Source organism: Arvicanthis niloticus, chromosome 7 (assembly GCF_011762505.2).
Source record: "Arvicanthis niloticus isolate mArvNil1 chromosome 7, mArvNil1.pat.X, whole genome shotgun sequence".
In the NCBI taxonomy this organism is placed as follows: Eukaryota; Metazoa; Chordata; class Mammalia; order Rodentia; family Muridae; genus Arvicanthis; species Arvicanthis niloticus.
In genome coordinates, this window is record NC_047664.1 from 33708829 (window position 1) to 33726786 (window position 17958).

A 17958-nucleotide genomic window follows, 5' to 3' on the forward strand; every position below is an offset into this window, starting at 1 on the left:
TTTCCCTGTTTATTACCTGTGTGGCTTTCCCTGCAATTACATGACTGTTAGCTTTTGAGTTGGGTCTATAACTCTGATTTTGTGAAGGAAATTCCATTTTATGTTCTAGTGGGTTTTGTCTGTTTTTTTTTTTTTTTTATGTTTCTTTCCTCTTTGGGGTTTCATGTCTTTTAACATATGAACTATATATGAGTAGTATGTACACAGGTTTGTGAATATGTGTTTGCCTATGTGTATAGGATGTTGAATTTTTATTAAATAAGGCATTGTATAATGATGGTTAGTATCACAACAATCCATAGAATGAACCCTCTAGGAAGTAAAAACAAAATTTCAACGTTTACATAAGTCTAAGGGATGACCAACTGTTATTGGTTTAATCTTCATATCTTGTCTGTTTCTTAAAATTTTAGAGACTGTTTTGATTGGCATATATTAATTATAAATGATAAATAATGGTTTTCAATCAACCCAATTTAAAAAGAAGGATGGTGGAGAACACCTGACTGGATACTCATCCACAGATGACACATGGATAGCCAGTAAGCAGTTAAAAATTACTCACGGTTTGTTACTAGGGAGACCACGTGCCCACTTAACAACCTAACCACAGCAGCAGACAAGATGCAGAGAAACTAGAACCCAAACATTGTGGCTGCAGACAGGAGATGGCTATCCGGAAAGTACTGGACTCATTTCTTAAAATGTTAAACATAATAAACTCAGCATATTTTGTCATCGCCTACTCCTATGTATTTACAGAAGAAAACGGAAATCACTCATCCGCACAAACTTTTACACACAGATGTGCTCAGCAGCTTTATTTGGTGTAACCTAGTCCAGAAATAACCCAGATGCCCATCAGGCTGTGAACAGACAACAAGCTTTGATTCAGCCAGACAATGGGATGCTTCCAGGAGATGAGAAGAAATAAAGTATTTTCTCTTAAGGGCTCTCCATGCCACTAGAACAGCAGGAAATGAGAGGCCGGAGAAGCAGAAACAAGAGCTAGCTTTGTTCTTCAGAAGCTGCTGCAGGGCCAGGGCGTGTGAGGCTCACCCAGAAGTGAACACAGCCATCACCCTGCACCCCTTACTGTGGACATCAGTCAAGGGCAGCCACTCAGCAACCACACTCAGGGCCCTGTTTATTAGGAGCCTGAAGCAAGTCAGGAAGACTGCGGCACACATTGTTCAAACCTTTCCTTTGTTCACAAAGTCTCCCATACATGACAGACTTTTCTCAATAAATATCTTTTCCCCAAAGACACCAGACTCATAAGGTGCGCCTCCGTTGGACGGAGATGGAGGGAATTCTCATATCTTGCTGACCCAGTAGGGCCTGGCAAGGCTACCCCAAAGCATGCAGGAAATTCATCAACTCCAGGAACTGTGCGGGGGTCCCCAGAGGCTGTGGCTAGCACAGGGCCACAAGGAGCGTATGAAACCAGAGTCTTGGAGCTGTAAAGGTGAGTCTCAACTGGATTGGAGGAAGATTCAGGAGGGATCAAGGTAGGGGAAATTGAGGTCCCACCTTCCAGTCCCAGTGTTCTGCACATAAACATACGCCTTACCAAGTTGCTTCCAGATGCTGACCACAGAAACCAGATAGTAAAAAGATTCCCTGTTTGGGACTTGGATGAGTGGGTCTGGATCAGGTTCTGGAAATCACCCTTCAGGTCCCCAGGAAAGCGACAACAAAGAGCCCTTAGTGGGAAGGGAAGATACAGGAGTGTCCTGATCTTTCCAAAGACTGCCTTGTCCTCTGACGAAGCTGAACAATAGCAGAATGGATACCCCAGGTTGGGCGTATACCCCACTTACACATGACGCCCACATCGATTCTTCCCAGACATATCTTTGAGCCACATCTCCACTGACTTTCCCTCCAGAGGCTCACCCAGCCAGACTCCAAAGACCTCTCACAACCTTAGGAAAGAAACCGGTGAGTGAGGGTGCTTAGTGCCTGTCACACTTGGGAAACAGAGCCCTCAGGAAACAAAATGTTGTCTCTCAACAGTGCAATTCTGCTCCCAGCCTGCTCAGCATCTGTGCAGGAGGCTGCTGCAGTCATGGATGACAGGCTCAGACAGCTGAGTCCCTTTCCTGACCCCCCCATTTGTGGGCACCCTCAGAGGTCCACTGGTCTCAGATCCCAGGCCAGTGAGCCCAGAGGTCACTGAAGCAGACACCTCGGGTGCTATGTTGTCTCACTTGATTAAACTCATGGAGCCTCTGCTGTGTGCCAAGTTCCTTAGTAGTAACTCAGACCCCAGAGTTGACTTAGAATGAGTGTGCCTTGCCCAATGACAGCCACACAAAGTGATAAAAATGGACTGGTGGGTCAGTGGCACCTCCACTCTACAGATCAGCTATCTATATCCAGCTGAGAAAGGTCAGAGGCCACAAGCAAGTCCTCACAGGGATGGATGGCCTCTGTGACTTTGAAAGAAGGGTACCAGTTCTCTCTTAGGAGACAGGCTTTGAAACCACAAGGCCCTGGGGAGGTGACTTCATCCTATCAGCTTCTCCTCTGTCTTAGGAATGAATATAACACGATACCCTGGCCTGCCTGTCAGAGTAGAACTGTGCCACCTCTTCCCACTCTTGTCAAGTGCAAACAAATCTAAACCTTTCAGTCCATGCTCCTACAACTCTACCTTGATTTTGAGGACAGAAGTCATAAGATTGGCAGGCCCAGCCCCAAGGGGAGGGGATGGCGTCTGTTCCCACTGGTCCATCTTCTGCCAGCTGTGGAGTGCTGGTTATTGTGTCCCTCCATCATAGCACAGAATCCTCAGTGTATCCACAATTATCACTATGGTGGCACAGCTCTCAGTGACACAGCACATCCTTCCTCCCACCAGCCTCGGAGATCTCAGCTGGGCTCTTACCCATACCCTGGTGAGTGGGTGCTTCAAGTCCAAGCAGGCCCCACTGAAAACATTTTGTCTAGAAAAAAATTCTGGAAAATACTCTCTTGAGTGGTAAAGTGGAAAATACTCTCTTGCTCCTGGGAACAAACGAGAACTTTACAACAAAACTTTGTGTTATGGGAGGTGACTCTCCTCAAGTCACTGGGGAGCCACGTCAGCTGTGGGAACTGTAAAGTTCTGAATGCCCAGTTTCCCAGAGACACTCGGAGCTCTCTGCCCCTGCCAAATCCAGGGTACTCTCAAGGCAATCTGTAGCCGGAATGATACATCTGGTTTCTGTCTAGCATTGGGAGTTCTGCTATTCAAAAAAGCGTCCCCAGGAATAAAAGCTGTGGCAGCTCAGCCTGGGAGGGCTATACGAGAAACCCATGGCACCCCAATAGTGGCAGTGATATAAGTGGTCAGGGGACATCTTAGCCAGGAGGCCAGGGGGATCACCCAACGTGGTACTGCACTGCAGCCCCTTTACTGCAATCAAAAGCTGCAAAACAAAAGGGGCTGGAGCCATGCATGCTGGTGAAGAAGATTGGAAAGGACAGAGAGGAAAGCCTTAAAGTACACAGTTCTCAGAGGAAAACACAGGTAGGAGATATATTCAATCCTGACCACGTAAAGTTTTTTCTAGACACAACACCAATGTAATAATCCTTAAGTGACTCATGAAAAGTAAGTTGTCCACCCTTTGGAGGACACTGGCCCAGGCTTGGCAGGAAACACTGTCAAGTCATCTACACCCATGCAGCAGCCACTGAAGGCTCCTCCAGCCTTACTGTCCCCAGCTTCTATAGCCACCACTGGTAGCCGGGGACACAAGGCAGGTGACTTGCAGGAAAGCAACATGAGTTCCAGGGAAGTCGCAAAGGGAAAAGCAGATGCCTGGAGCTGACTGAGAGTGGCTCCATTTGGGGAAGATGCTTGGGACTTCTTGGATAAACTGCATAGCTGGGATCTGAGACTTAGCCCCCTAACTCTTAGGCAGCACAAGTTCAGGGCAGAAGAAAGAAAAAGGCCCTGGTAGGACCAACTTTGACCCCTCTGATCAGAAGCCTCCAAAAGAATAAGCTTCCTGGTAAAAAGTAGAAATCAAAGGCAGACTCAGAAACACCACTGGCTCCATCTGTGGGACCTCCAGGCTGCAGTGTCTCCTCAGAGCTAGACCATACCTTGTCAAAATGTGCTTTCTGACACAGGAGCAGCAGGCCCGTCCTCACTGCAGTGAGCTGCAGGCTGGCCATGCTCCCCTGCTCTCTCCACAGCAACTCTCTATCATGTGGGACCAGAAGTCTTTTGCACCACAACAAGATCCAGGAACTCACCTCAGATGGTGAGGGTAGCTTGTATGAGGACAGGCAGAGCCATACTCAGGGGACAAGACCCAGGGACAGCCAGGCAAGGCTACAGAGGCCTCACAGACAAGCAGCTCCAGCAACAAAGACAGTATACCTCTCCCCAGAGGAAGGAAGGTTTTCCCAATTAGGGGTCCTATAGCCCCCTGGCTAGGACATCCGCAGGTGCCCCAGAAAGCATTTAGGAATCTTTAGGGACATAGACAACAACTTTACCACTCAATTACAGGATCTTCACTCCAGCAACACCCTATGGGACCTCACAAAGAGAGTGCGAGATATTTTTATGTCAACTTGATATACAAGCTAAAGCCACCTGGGAGGAGGGAACCTCAATTTTAAAAATGCCTCTATAAAACGTGGTTGTAGGCAAGCCTATAGGGCATTTTCCTAATTTGTGATTAATGGGGAGGACCCAGACCACTATGGGTGGTGCTATCCTTGGCTGGTGGTCCTGGGTTCTATAAGAAAGCAGGCTGAGCAAGCCATGATAGGTAGTCAAACACTGAACCGGCCCCCTGCTGTTTGCCAATGACATAACCCATCTCTCTGAGTCTCATTACCCAACCTGCACTGTACTGCTTTGACAAGCGTCAGCTCTTGGTTGCTAATAGCCAGTCATGGCTGCCCAACTCCACCACCAAGAAATCCTTCCCTGTTGCACCCACTGATTGTTGCAGTCCCCACCCCTCAGTTCCTCAGTACCCATGCCTCACCTAAGCAAAAAGAGACTGGGCAAAAGAATGAGACTCTATCTCACACACTCCTTCACCACCTTGAAGGGTATCGGTAGTAGGGTATAAGACCCCAGGAAATTTATGCAGGTGGTAGTACCCCAGTAAGTGCATGCCCAAATGTTCCCACCTCAACCTTTTACTCCCTTCCTCCCACTCTCAGTGGTCCCCACTCTTCCTAGGGTATCGCTCATGTCCTGTGGAAGCTGCCCCATGCCTACACAAGCTAGGGTGGAGAATCAATGTAGATCTACAAGATGAATAAGCTACAGGAATTTCTGCCTACATGATAAAGTTCCAGAATTGCAAAGGACTCTTAAGACTGTAAACCAGGCTCTTCCATGGGGACACAGAGCCTAAGGGCAGAATCCCACCCTTCAGTGAGGCTTACTTGCCACAGTGCCAAATGTTAAGAATCCAGCGGGAGACCCACTGTGCATTCCCAACATCCCTAGAGTCAACAGGCAGGAGAAGGAATAAGCAGACAGTAGCATCAGCAGGAGCAGTAGCTTCAGCAGGGGCCGGGGAAGAAGTAGCAGGCATTTTCCAGCCCAGAAGTGTGGCAAGGCCAGAGCAAGGCCAGCTCCAGCAGAGGCACAGTCAAGGCTGCTTCAGGTAGAGAGAAAGCTGTGGTTATCCCAGGAGGGCACAGTGCCAGCCAGCCAGGGCTGAGTGCAGCCTGTAGGACATGGTTCTATCTGAATGCCTTGGAAGGCATCAGTGGAACCTTGTGAGGTGCGGATGCAGGGCTCGGGCCTAAGGTGGACCAGTGAGGCTCCTACGCTGCAGATGCAGAGGCCGGCTTAGCAGAGCACCACTCCAGAAGCTGTCTGGCCTAATAGAACAGAAGCAAACACAGTGCTTACCGTGGCTAACTCATCGAACTTGCCAAAGAGTTCATTGAGCAGTTTCACCAGCTCCTGGGCTGTGCACTGGGACGCCAGACCTGTGAAACCCACGATGTCTGCAAACAGGATGCTGCAAAAGGAAGGGGATGCAGGTCACCTCTTCTTGGTCACTTAGAAAATCATCACCTAAGAGTTGCATAGCCTTTCTCATCTACACCCCCACTTACACCTCAAAACACACTGAGAAACTTCCTCCTTCTCTTACAGGCAAGAAGACCTAGGCTTAGAACAGCTGCAAGGCACACTTCTTGGCTACAGAGGGATCAGCTAGCTACTTGGCTATTGGAGCTTACCATCCCCCATGGTGACCTCTCACCCACATAGGAAGCTCCTGCTAGCTGCTCATTAGGCCTGCTCCCTTTCCAGGGTGCTCACATAACTACATCTACACTGGGGCCAGGAACAGGAAGCAGAGCGGCCAGCTTTTAAGTAAGAAAATGTCACTCCCCACCAACCATCTTCTTCTCCTGCTACCTGGATGCATGTGACCATCGGAGGGCCATAGCCAAATGCCCAAGTCACAGCATACAGGGTCCATAGTCCCCCTACGATGCCTTCCTAGTACTCCTGGTGTCTATTTAGTGCAGAACTAGGGTCGGTCTTGTACATGCACCATTTTCTACAGATGATAAGACTCTAAAATGATAGTTCCTATTGTTTCCTCTTTCAAAACTAAAATATATTCTTCAACTATCTGAGAGGTGAAAATCATACAGATTTTGTCTTTAAACATTCTTCAGCCCCAATGTCTGTCTTAAAATATGCTGGTCAAATATTCAGAGATTTCCTGAGACTCCAGAACTTCCAGAAACTAGACACCACATCCCCGGATCCCTCTATCGGAGTTACAAATGTCAGATAAAAAGAAATGAGAATTCTTGTGGACAAGAGAGGGTGCCGCCAAAGAAAAGCCAGGCTGGGCAGCACTGGAGGGAAGCAGGGTGGCCCCACTGTATGAGCTACAGCAAGGGAACTGTCAGCACTTCCTGGTGCCCATTTCCTACCTGTGACGTGGAAATGGGGCTTCACATGTTTACAATCATGTACAGTAATTTTTATTATTTTTGTTTTTAAATTTTTCATACGGTTTATTTTAATAACATTCTTTCCCTCTCCAAGCTCCTCCCCCAACCCATCCACCTAGCCTCATGTCCCTTCTCCCTCTCTCTCTAAAACAAACAAACAAACAAAACAAAAAACCATTTTTTAAAGTATACACACACACACACACACACACACACACACACACACACACACGGAATCCATTTTGTTGGCCAACTCCTTCTGAACGTCAGTTTGGACACTCCACTGAAGAAAAGCGAATTATCCCTCTCTCAGCATCCACTAGACCTGTGTCCACTTCCCTCCTCCGTGCAGGGATTTTGTCTGCCTTGAACTTGGGCAGGTCTTGTGTTGTCACAATCTCTGTGAGTTCAGATGTGCATCATCCCTGTTGTGCCTGGCAAACACCATTTCCTTGGGGCCATCCATACACAATAATTTAAGTGTTATCTATATACTTGCAGGTTGTTCACTGAGGGCCAGACAGGCTGGGCAGGTGCTTAGATGATCCATAAACCGGAGATTCCAATAATCATCTCTGCCCTCAGGATTCTTTCTGGCCAGGGGAAGTGGACATCGTTTAAGTGTGGTGAAACAGACAGGGAGATGGGTGAGGAATGTGACTGCCCGTTATGGTCAGGCCAGCTTTGCATGACAAGAGGATGGGGTGATAAGGAGACACTGAGGGAATGGAGTTCCAATGAAAGGGTCGGTGCTGCTGCCCCTATGCCTGGCAGGATACAGAATTCTTACCTTCCTCCTTGGGCCTCTGGATGTACCTCCCTGCTTATTTCTGGTTCTCGCTGCCATAAATCAGGCATTGTCTCTCCCAAGCTCAGTTCTAGATAGAGTTCTCTCTCTCCTGCTGCTTCAAATTCTGCTCACACCTCTGGCTGTTGTCATTTTGACTAGGATATGCCTTGGTGTGGGATCTGAGCTTATCCTCTTTGAAACGCATCGAGATTCTTGCATATACAAATTAATATGGTGGGGATTTGTTGTGTAAGGACCAGTTTTGGCTATCGTTTCTTCAAATATCCTGTCTTCTCTCCTTCTTTTCTCTGTCTAGGGAATCTTATCATGTGTGCATTGCTAGACATGGTAGAACCTCACAGAGTTCTGAAATCCTTCCCATTCCTCCATATCCCCGTCATTCTGCAGCCTGGAGATGCTTGTGGCTCTGTCATTAAGCTCATTAGTCAGCCGTTGAACCCCTCCAAAATTTTCCTCACTTCACTTGAATATCTTAAATTTAGAAGCTCTATTTGATTTGGTTATTTTTAAAATGTCTACTCTGCTGGTATTCTCTGTTTGGTGAGAAAACATCGCCATGGCTTCCTTTAATTACACAGACACAGTTTGTTCTTTGAACACATTTAAAATCGCTGACTTAAAATGTTTGTCTAAGAATCCCGATGTCTAGGCTTCCTTGGGACAGTTTCTGCTGGCTGCTTGTTTTGCTCATGTATGAGACATACACACTTTTGCAGCATGTCTAATATATTTCTGTTGAGAACACAAGACAGCAATTCTGGAAATCAGAGTCGGAAGACATCTGCGGGCCCTGTTTGCGACTGTCTAGTTTTCACTCTGGTGATTTGTGAACTAATGCCGCAGAGGCTTGGTCTTCTGAAATTCTCCCAATTGTGCTTAGACCTTTTCAAAGCCTCACACGCTCATTCATTACCCAGTTTTTCCTTTCATTCTTTCCATTCAGTCACCTTGCCTTAATTGTCACCACTGCTGGAAGCAGCTGCAATGCTCACATATCACCCTGGACTGTTTTCAGCAGCTCACACGGGGCTGAGGACTTGGCAGGGAATCCCCAGGCCATCAGACCCTGCTGACTCTAAGCAGGGCTCTGAAGAGGTACCTTCTTAGCCTCCAGGGGCTGTGGAGCTAAGGAGGATGAGCACTGGTTTCTCTTGAGGAAACATTCCTGGGTGACTGCAGGAATTTGGTGAATCACCAAGCTGGATCTCGTTCCAGTTATTCCTGCTCTTGCTGCTATGAAATCGTTGCCAAAAACAATGTCAGAGAACTTGGTGAGATTTTTTTTTTTCTTTCTTTCTAGGATTTTATACATTTCAAGTTAGAATCGATTTTAATTGATTTTGTGTATCGTATCAGATGAGGGTCTAATTTTACTGTTCAGCCTGTAGATGTTCAGTATTTCTAGCAATATCTATTGAAGATAAACCTTTTTTATTCCACTTTGTCACTCTTGAGGACAGGCTAGATACATGTATGTAAGTTCCTTACTCTAGTCTATCCTAAGTCTCTGCTCTCATGCCATGTTGTTTCAATAATGACACCTTTGCAATATAGTTTGAATTCAGAACGTATGGTGCTATTAGGTCAAGAAATACCTCAAATCCATTTTTGGAATTTTCTGTGACCTTACATGACCTGTGCTAGAGAGAGCCACAAGCACTTGAGAAGAATGAGTTGGATACTATTGTCTGTTTTGTCTACTAGCACCAAGTCCATAGTGGTGCTGTCAGAGTTGTTGCCTCTTTCTTCTTCTTCTTCTTCTTCTTCTTCTTCTTCTTCTTCTTCTTCTTCTTCTTCTTCTTCTTCTTCTTCTCCTTCTCCTTCTCCTTCTCCTTCTCCTTCTCCTTCTCCTTCTCCTTCTCCTTCTCCTTCTCCTTCTCCTTCTCCTTCTTCTTCTCTTCTTCTTCTTTTCCTTCTCCCTCTCCCTCTCCCTCTCCCTCTCCCTCTCCCTCTCCCTCTCCCTCTCCCTCTCCCTCTCCCTCTCCCTCTCCCTCTCTCCTCTTCCTCCTTTTCCTTCTCTTCCTTCTCTTCCTCCTCCTCTTCTTCCCCAACCCCTCCCTCTCCCCTCCCCCTTGCTCTTTCTCTCTCTCTCTTTATCTCTCTCTGTGTATATGTACCACTGTGTGTGTGCCTGTGTGTATGTGCCTGTGTATGTCTGTGCCTCTGTGTGTGTGTGTGCCTGTATGTGTGTGTGCCTGTATGTGTGTGTACCTGTATGTGTGTGTGCCTGTATGTGTATGTGCCTGTGTGTGTGCCTGTGTGTGTGCCTGTGTGTGTGGTTTGTGTCTATGTAGATGCACACATACACTATAATGTATGTGTGGTGGTAGAGTTGGTTTTCTCCTCCCATTTGGGTTCTAGGGGATCAAACTCAGGTATCAAGCTTGACATCCAGCACCTCTACCTGCTGAGCATCTCACTAGTCAGACTTTTAGCTTTTATGCAACCACAGTGAAAAACTATTCACCTTCATACACACATATAACATGAATATGTATATGTATGTGTATGTGTATATACAGTCATCTTTGTCAATGTGTCTCACCATTTCTTATGCACTGTTTTACTGCATAGGAGTCTTTCCATTTCACCCTGAGAATCCCTTAGCTTTTTTTTTTTTTATATCTGGTAGCCACAAACTCCCACAGCTTTCCACTATCTGACAGAATCTCTGTCTTGCCTTTATTTCTGAAGAATTTTGCCAGGCACAGCACCCTTGGTCTGTGGAGTTTTGTGGTTTGCTTTAAACATCTGGTATATGCCACTTCCTCCCTCTGCCCACATGGTTTGTCCTAAGATCCACTGAAAACCTAATGGGGATTCTGTGGTTTACAGAAAAACACTTTCCCACTGTTGCTTTCAAAATTCTCCCTTTGTCTCTAACTGTACAGAATTTTATCATGTTAATTCCTTTAAGTTCATTTTACTTGCTGTCATATATGTTTCCTATTCTGGGTGCTGATTTCTGTTCCACGTGCCTATCTAAAAAGCTTTAAAACAAACAAAGAACCTCATCCTTCCCACTCTTCTCCAGCAACCCCTATGATATGTGTGCTGGCCCAGTGCTGACTTCCCAGATCCCCTTAAGCTTTCGTCTCTCCATTCTTTCTTCTTCTCTTTCAGACCCATCCAGAGACCTGTCTTCCAGTTCAGCGATCTTTCGTTCTGCTTGATTCTCTATTCTCCTGTAGGGAATTTTATATTTGGTTGCTACCGTCCTGAGCCTTCTGATTTGTTACTCCTTTATGCTTTTCTCGTTGAAATTCTCATCTCTCATGTGCATAATTCTTGTCTGTCTTCATGAGAGTTGTTTCTCTTCTCTTATGCAGGAATGCATTTATGTGCATTTTCTTAGACCTGTGTCTACAAGTCTCTCTTCCTCCTTTGTTTGGAGCGCCTTTGCCTGGCTCATCATGACCTAGCCTTTCGAGACTAACTCACAGAAGAGAGCAACCCCATCACCTATCTCAACTTAGATTCTCAGGCTCTTTATCAATGCTCTGTGTTCCCAGTAACCAGCTGTGGATTCCACATGTTCACTCTGTCCTGAGCAGGGGACACATGTGTAAAAACTGTGGCATTTTCCAGTGTACAACCCTCTTCTATTTTCCCAGAAAACCAGGCTGAGTCAGACCTCTCAGAAAGTCAGGACAGAAAGGCAGATGCTGGTTGTTTAGGCAGCCCCAGAGAAATTGAGGAACTGGTCACCCTGATCAATGCTCTGCCTCCCAGAGTGTGCTGGATAATTTAATCAACTTGACACAAGCAAAAGGCATCTGTGAGGAGGGAATCTTAATAAGATGCCTCCATAAGAAAGGCCTGTAGGCTAGTCTGTAAGGCATTTTCTTAATTAGTGATTGATAAGGGGAAGGCCCAGACCATTGTGGGCAGCGCTATTCCCTGGGCTGCTGGTCTTAGGTTCTATAAGAAAATAGGTTGAGCAAGCCATGAGTCTGCAGCACCCTCCATCACCTCCACATCAGCTCCCTGCCCTGCCTTCCTTCAATGATGGACTACAAGGTAAAAGTGTAAGCCAAATTAACCCTTTCCTCTCCAACTTGCTTTTGGTCATAGTATTTATCACAGCAACAAAAACCTGACAAATACAGGGGGAGGCTGCAGTGCTAATTTATGTATTTGTTTATCTGCTTGCTTTGTTGAGCAAGCAGAAGTCAAAGATGCCTACTCACTCGAGTTACCAGCAGACGCTCGACCATGACACCCTCCTACAGGATCCCCCCTCCCCCCAGTTCTTTTTGAAACATTCTGATAGCTACGGCTCCTCTACAGTGGGGCACTGAATTATGTCCTTTCCAACTAACAAGGAGCAGCAGGTGTGGTGAATGATGTAAAGCAAATGCAAGCATCAGCTGGTCCCGTGTCCAGCCCTCTTCCCACTGCCCAGGGCATCCTGCACATTTGTTTCACGTGGATGAATCTCAATTTCCTGATGTCTACAATGCAGGCAGCAGTGCCAGCTGCTCGCGAGAGCAAGAGGACTGCGAACAAGCATGAACCCAGCAAGGAGCGTCTGAGCCCTAGTTCTGGAGAGCATCTAGGCTCAAGTGCTGGCTCTGTGGCTCCTTTCCAAACAGCTGGGCCCTAAGCCTGGTCCACTTCAGCAGCATAGAAGACGGCACTGGTCCCTATCAAACTACATGACAGCAGAAAGTGGAAGAATTCACAGAGCTGATTAACCATGTCTGTTCTCCCTATAGGGATGGCTTCATACCTGGATGGTTCATAAGCCTTAACAAATTTGGGATGAGCCAGCCTGTGCTACCCAACGTAAGAGTTTTTCCACATACTTTTGTGTCTCTGGGGGCAGAAGGCTGGGAGTCCTGACACCTAACACCCAGAAGAGCAAGCAAAGAACAACTGAGCAGAAACTGCTTTGTGCCTGCCCAATCATCTCCTGAGTGGCACTTACATGGTGGCACTCCCCAACAGGTGGCACTTAACTATTCTAAGAGCATTCAACTACAATAAAAGGTATTTTAAAAAAAAGAAAAAAGACTATACAATACATTAGGGCAAATAGTTTCAGCAGACTCTCCAAGCAGAAAAGCAAACTTCAAAGTATCCACAAGTTGGTTCATATGGAAGACACAGGTCCCTTGCCAGCAAAATAGGAACAATAGCTCCGACCTCCTAGGGAGGATGAGGAGACTGAGGGGGAAGAGCTCATCTCAAGCAATGCTCTGCCATTATTCAGAAATGGAGACTCCCCACACCAAATACCACAACAAAAACCCAGTCTTTGGGCCACAGTTCTGTTTCCCTATCAACTGTCTCTCTATCCCCATATCAGGAAATGCAAGTGCTGATGGAAGAAATGTGAACAAGAACTGGCATGTGCCACCTAAGAAGCCACGATCTCCTCCACATGGGACCAGCTTCCCTGCTGCCCACCTCACCTCTCCAATACACTTCCCAGCTCCTCTACCTTGTCCCTACCTTGTCACCTCTACCCTGCAGCCCCACCCCCACCCCAAACCCAGCAAACTCACTGTTGAGCTAGATTGGTGTCATTCCCCTACCTCACATTGTCATGCCTTTGGATGTAAATCTTGTGAAAAATCCTCTCAGGGGGCTTCAGGAAGTCTTCCTTCATCTCCATGGCGACATTCCGGGGCAAGAGGCTCATGAGCAACCGCTCCTGGGTAGGAGAGACACACTTTGTCAGACAGTAAGGTCTTTCACATTCACGCTGGCTTAGGAGAGGCCTGGGGGCCTATAGACGCTGCTCAGGCAGGCCAACACATGCCCAGGCCTGTAGACACTGCCCAGTCCCCAGAGCCCCATGAACTGACACTCAAACATGGAATACTAATGAGCAAGCAACTGCCTCCAGACACCCAGCCCAGCATAGGTGAGCCTGACCTCCTGCACTCAGACATGCTTTGCAGACCTTGCATGCTACTCTTCTGGCCTACAGTGCATTCTGAGCTTCAACCCAGAAAATTCCACCATCTCCAACCGAGGCCCTACTAGCTCCCTCTCCCCTCCTTATGCTGCTCCAACTAGATCCAGAAACAGTCCTCAAGATTGGTTTATAGTAAGTCTGTGTTCCTGGGGCACACAAAAACTCCTTGTTACACAAAGATAAAGCCTGAAGAACAAGGTCACCCCTTCTCTTGGTCATTTTCCCTCAGACCTCTCATGCTCTGTCCCATGTTGCCTTGCAAAGGAAGACAAAAATGGTCTTTAAATCACAAGAAAGGGAAAGAAGATCCTACCAACAAGGGCAGATAAGGTGGAGAAAGGTCCCTGCTCTGACATGCTGCAGGCTCTCCCCCAGGCCCCTGACTGGTCCAGTAGCCTGGCCATCCTCTCTCTGGGGAACGTTAGTGGGTATGTCCATGGGATGCTTCCCTTTCCTGCCATTCTCTGAGTCTCTTCTAGACTGTGGCCCACTGTGACAGTGAGAGGCCACTCCTCTGACTGAAGGTGGCTGCAACCCTGGTGAGTTTCAAGGAAAGTCAGTGTCCATAGAGTCCATCAGGGCAACAACTAAGAGGACAGGCACAGTCCCAGAGAGCCTAGTGGCTCCAGGAAGTAGTGTAAGGGCCTCACCCTTCTGCACCACACAAAGAACAGCAGTGAATGTGCACAGCTCATCCTGCGAATGGAGAGCACACTGGGTACACTGGGAAACCCCAGAGAAAGCTGCTAACATAAGCATGCACAGACAGCAGAAAACCAGGCACAGCGCTGGAGGATAGTTAGAGCTGAATCTGTATGTCTGAGAGAAGCCACCAGGGCCCTGCCCCAGAACCATATGTCTACCACACCAGCCCCGCACCATCTCCCACTACAGTTCCCGTGAATCTCCTTGCTGGATGGACCCAGACATTCAGGAAGGCTGTAGGAGGCAGGGCTACCTGTTTACAGATTTGGTCACACAGAAAGAGGACACAGTCCATGCCACACTCTCAGGGACAGAAAGGCATCAAGCATGGAGAATGAAAGGCAGGTGACGAGGAGGAGACACCAGAACGCTTCCTACACCACAGGCCTCTAGAGGTGCAGCCAAAATTGAGGCCCTCAGAAGTGGCCAAGTGCCAGCCATCAGCTATGCTAAGTGGAAGAGACACCCCACCCAGGGGGCAGTATTCATTGATCTGTCAGAAATCAACAAAGCACCAACCTGGGAGTGATCAGAGAATGTTACAGCCAGGAGATTCAAAGGCACAGGCCAAGTGGGAACACAAAGACAGCTGCATACTCAGAAGGCCACAGGGAAAGGCTACCAGAAGGGAAAGGGCAGATTCTGTGCTCTTCACACAACCCCAGCAGCATGAAAGAAATGGAAAACCTCTGGAGCTGATGAGGCAGAGGCAGGCTCTGGAGGCAGCACCTAGGCAGCCTAGGAGATCCACGTAGGAGCGCCCTAAGTCTTGAACCCAAACTCTAGTACAGCCTCTCCAGTCATCCTGGAAATACATGGTGGAAAAACCATGACTGTAACCCAGATCACCGCTTGGGCCTTGTCCTTGCATAATTTATCATTCAGTGTGCAGTCATTGCCCCCACCAGGCACCACCACATCACTCCAGCACTCAGCTTGCTGCCTTTCAGATGTCACTCATCTGCAATTCCTAAGTGTGAAAGTGGCCCGAAGTGAAATCAAACAGGAAAAAAACAAAAAATGAACAAACAAAAAAACCTCTATCCTTCACCCAGAACCCACTCAACACCTTCATCCCTCCCGACAGCCCCACAATGCTCTCACCATAAGCCTATAGGAAAACTTGTAGGCTATAGCATCACTACCTGCAGTCATCATCAGTACAAGCAGATTGCTGGCCATAAGGCTGGAGCAATCAGACTCGGGAGACTGCCTTCCAGGGAACTGGGGTGTACTGGGGCCAACCCAGAGGGAAGGCAGTAAAGCCACTAGACCTGGCACAGCCTCTAGCACTAGCATGGAAAGTTGGGCCAGTGTCCTGGTCACTACAAGAAGTAGTTGTGGCAGTTACTTCACTGTCCTATTACCCTGCTCTGCTGCTAGCATCCTTAACATGGGGATTCTTGGTTACCAGGGTTTTCCAGATGCCCGAGCAGCTAGATGTGGACAAGAAGATAAAGTAGCCCATTCACATTGTAAAGATAATGAATATCTGAAGTTAATTTTCAATCTCAAGCCCAACTCTGCAGCTTCAACACAACCAACATTAGAACAGGTTATGACAGCGATAAAATCTAACAAAGGAAATAAGATCAAAAGCCAAAAAAATTAGAGAGACAAAAGCTGATACAAATGTGAATCATAGAAAACATCACAGTGTCCCATGAAAACTACATAAAAACTTAATGCATGTACCTTGACTGTGACCTACATTACATGCTACTCTCAATAAAAATTAGATATGTGTGTGTGTGCACGCATTTCATGTATATACATGTGCACTCTACTGCATGTGTGTGCATTGTTTATGAAGGCTAGAGGCCAATGGCTTGTTTTCTTTAACCATTCTCCACTTATCTTTTGAGACAGACTCTCACTGAACCCAGCATTCACCATTGGCAAGACTAGCTGGCAAGAGAGCTCTGGAGATCTGCCTGTCTGCTTTCCAGTCCCCAGTCTCAGGGTTATAGAGGATTGGACCACATTCAACTTTCTTACATGGGTGCTAGGGATCCAAACTCAGATCTTCATGCTTATAAGGTAGGCACTTCTCCATCCCCAATCAGATTCTTTATGATTATGAGGGCTTTGTTCCTGAGAAACTGGAGAAGGATTCCTCCCTGTTTCTCACAGAGAACACCAGTAAAAGTCATGGATATTCCACATCTAACACCATAAGACTAAAAGCTGGATGGAAGAAGGCAGAGATCCCAGACCAAGGCATGCCCTGGGAATGAGTCCTCTGGGGTTTGTTTGCCTCCTGTGTCCCAAACACAGGGCTAGGGAAGAAGGAATCTGGAACACCACTGAGCACAAAACAAAACAAAAAGTTGGACAAAAGCCACCCTCTTTAGACAAGTCCAGGAATGTGGCAGTTCTCAAGAGGAAACCTTTGGATGGTAAGTGTGCTACTCCAGGCCAAAGACTCTGAAAACTCTGTACCCTGATCAACCCATTCTGGCAAAAGTTAAGCACCCAGGCCAGACCTCCACCTGTCCCTTAATATGGTATGATGTCAGAGAAGGTCACGGGGGACCTCTTTCCTCATCTGATAGTATCAAAACAACTCCTCTTCCCCAGCCAGTATGATGTCATAGAAAAGCAGCCCAACACAAGACCCAAATAAAATAGAGTTTCAAACAATATAATCTAGATGTCTAGATTCCAACAGGGCACTATTTATAATAACAGAAACTAAGAAACATGCACTCAATGTTCAGTGAACAAAGACAACCAGCACACACTGACATCAAGAGGACAGACACCAGAATAATTAACAAACAGTTTAAAGCAGCCATGGCAAGAATGACTGAAGAGAGGCTGGAAGATGGCTGAGCAGGAAAAGGGCTTGTTGCACAAGCATGAAGATCAGAGTTCAGACCCCAGGACCTACATAAAAGACAAGCATGGTGACATGCATCTGTAAGCCCAGCCATGTGAGGGGAGGGGCAGAAAATAGATGCATCCCATACGAGAGGGTCCTCTGACCATCAAGAGCTCCATGTTCAATGAGAAAGCCTGTCTCAAAAAAGTAAGGGGAACCTGATTTTAGACAAAGAGGCCAGAAATGCACATTAGAGGAAAAATAGCACATTTAAGAAATAGGGCTTATCAAGCTGAATATTCTCATGTAGAAGAATGAAACTTGATCCTTATCTCGAACCTTGTACGATACTCAACTCCAAATGGATCAAGGACCACAACGTGGTCCTGATACCCCTGATAACCAAAGACCTGATACCCTGAATCTGACAGAGGAAGAAGCAGGCCATACATGTCAACTTATGTGAAAGGACTTTCTGAGCAGGACTGCACAGGCATGACGACCAACAACTGACATAGGGACCTCATGAAACTAAAAGCTTCCATAGAGCAAAGAATACCACCCTTCAAGTGAAGTGGCAGCTAGGAAAAAGTTTTACCAGCTCTACATCTAAACAAAAGCTTGGGATTTAGAATAGTCAAAGAAAAAAAACCTACCAGAAAAAGTAAAAATAAAAGGCAAGGAATGAAACAGAGTTGCTGAAAGAAAAATGCATATGGCTAAGAAATATTTTTTTAAGTGTTC

At 46.8% G+C, this 17958-nt stretch overlaps 1 protein-coding gene across 1 annotated transcript in view; it reads right to left on the reverse strand.

The window, feature by feature from the left end:
• Adcy1 (adenylate cyclase 1) overlaps positions 1–17958 on the reverse strand; it is a 115611-nt gene that overhangs the window by 66430 nt on the left and 31223 nt on the right. The window contains exons 3-4 of the mRNA XM_034508558.2: positions 13300–13418; positions 5882–5993 (exon numbers count right to left, since the gene is read on the reverse strand). Coding sequence (XP_034364449.1) covers positions 5882–5993; positions 13300–13418 — 231 coding nt within the window. The remainder of the gene's footprint in view (positions 1–5881; positions 5994–13299; positions 13419–17958) is intronic.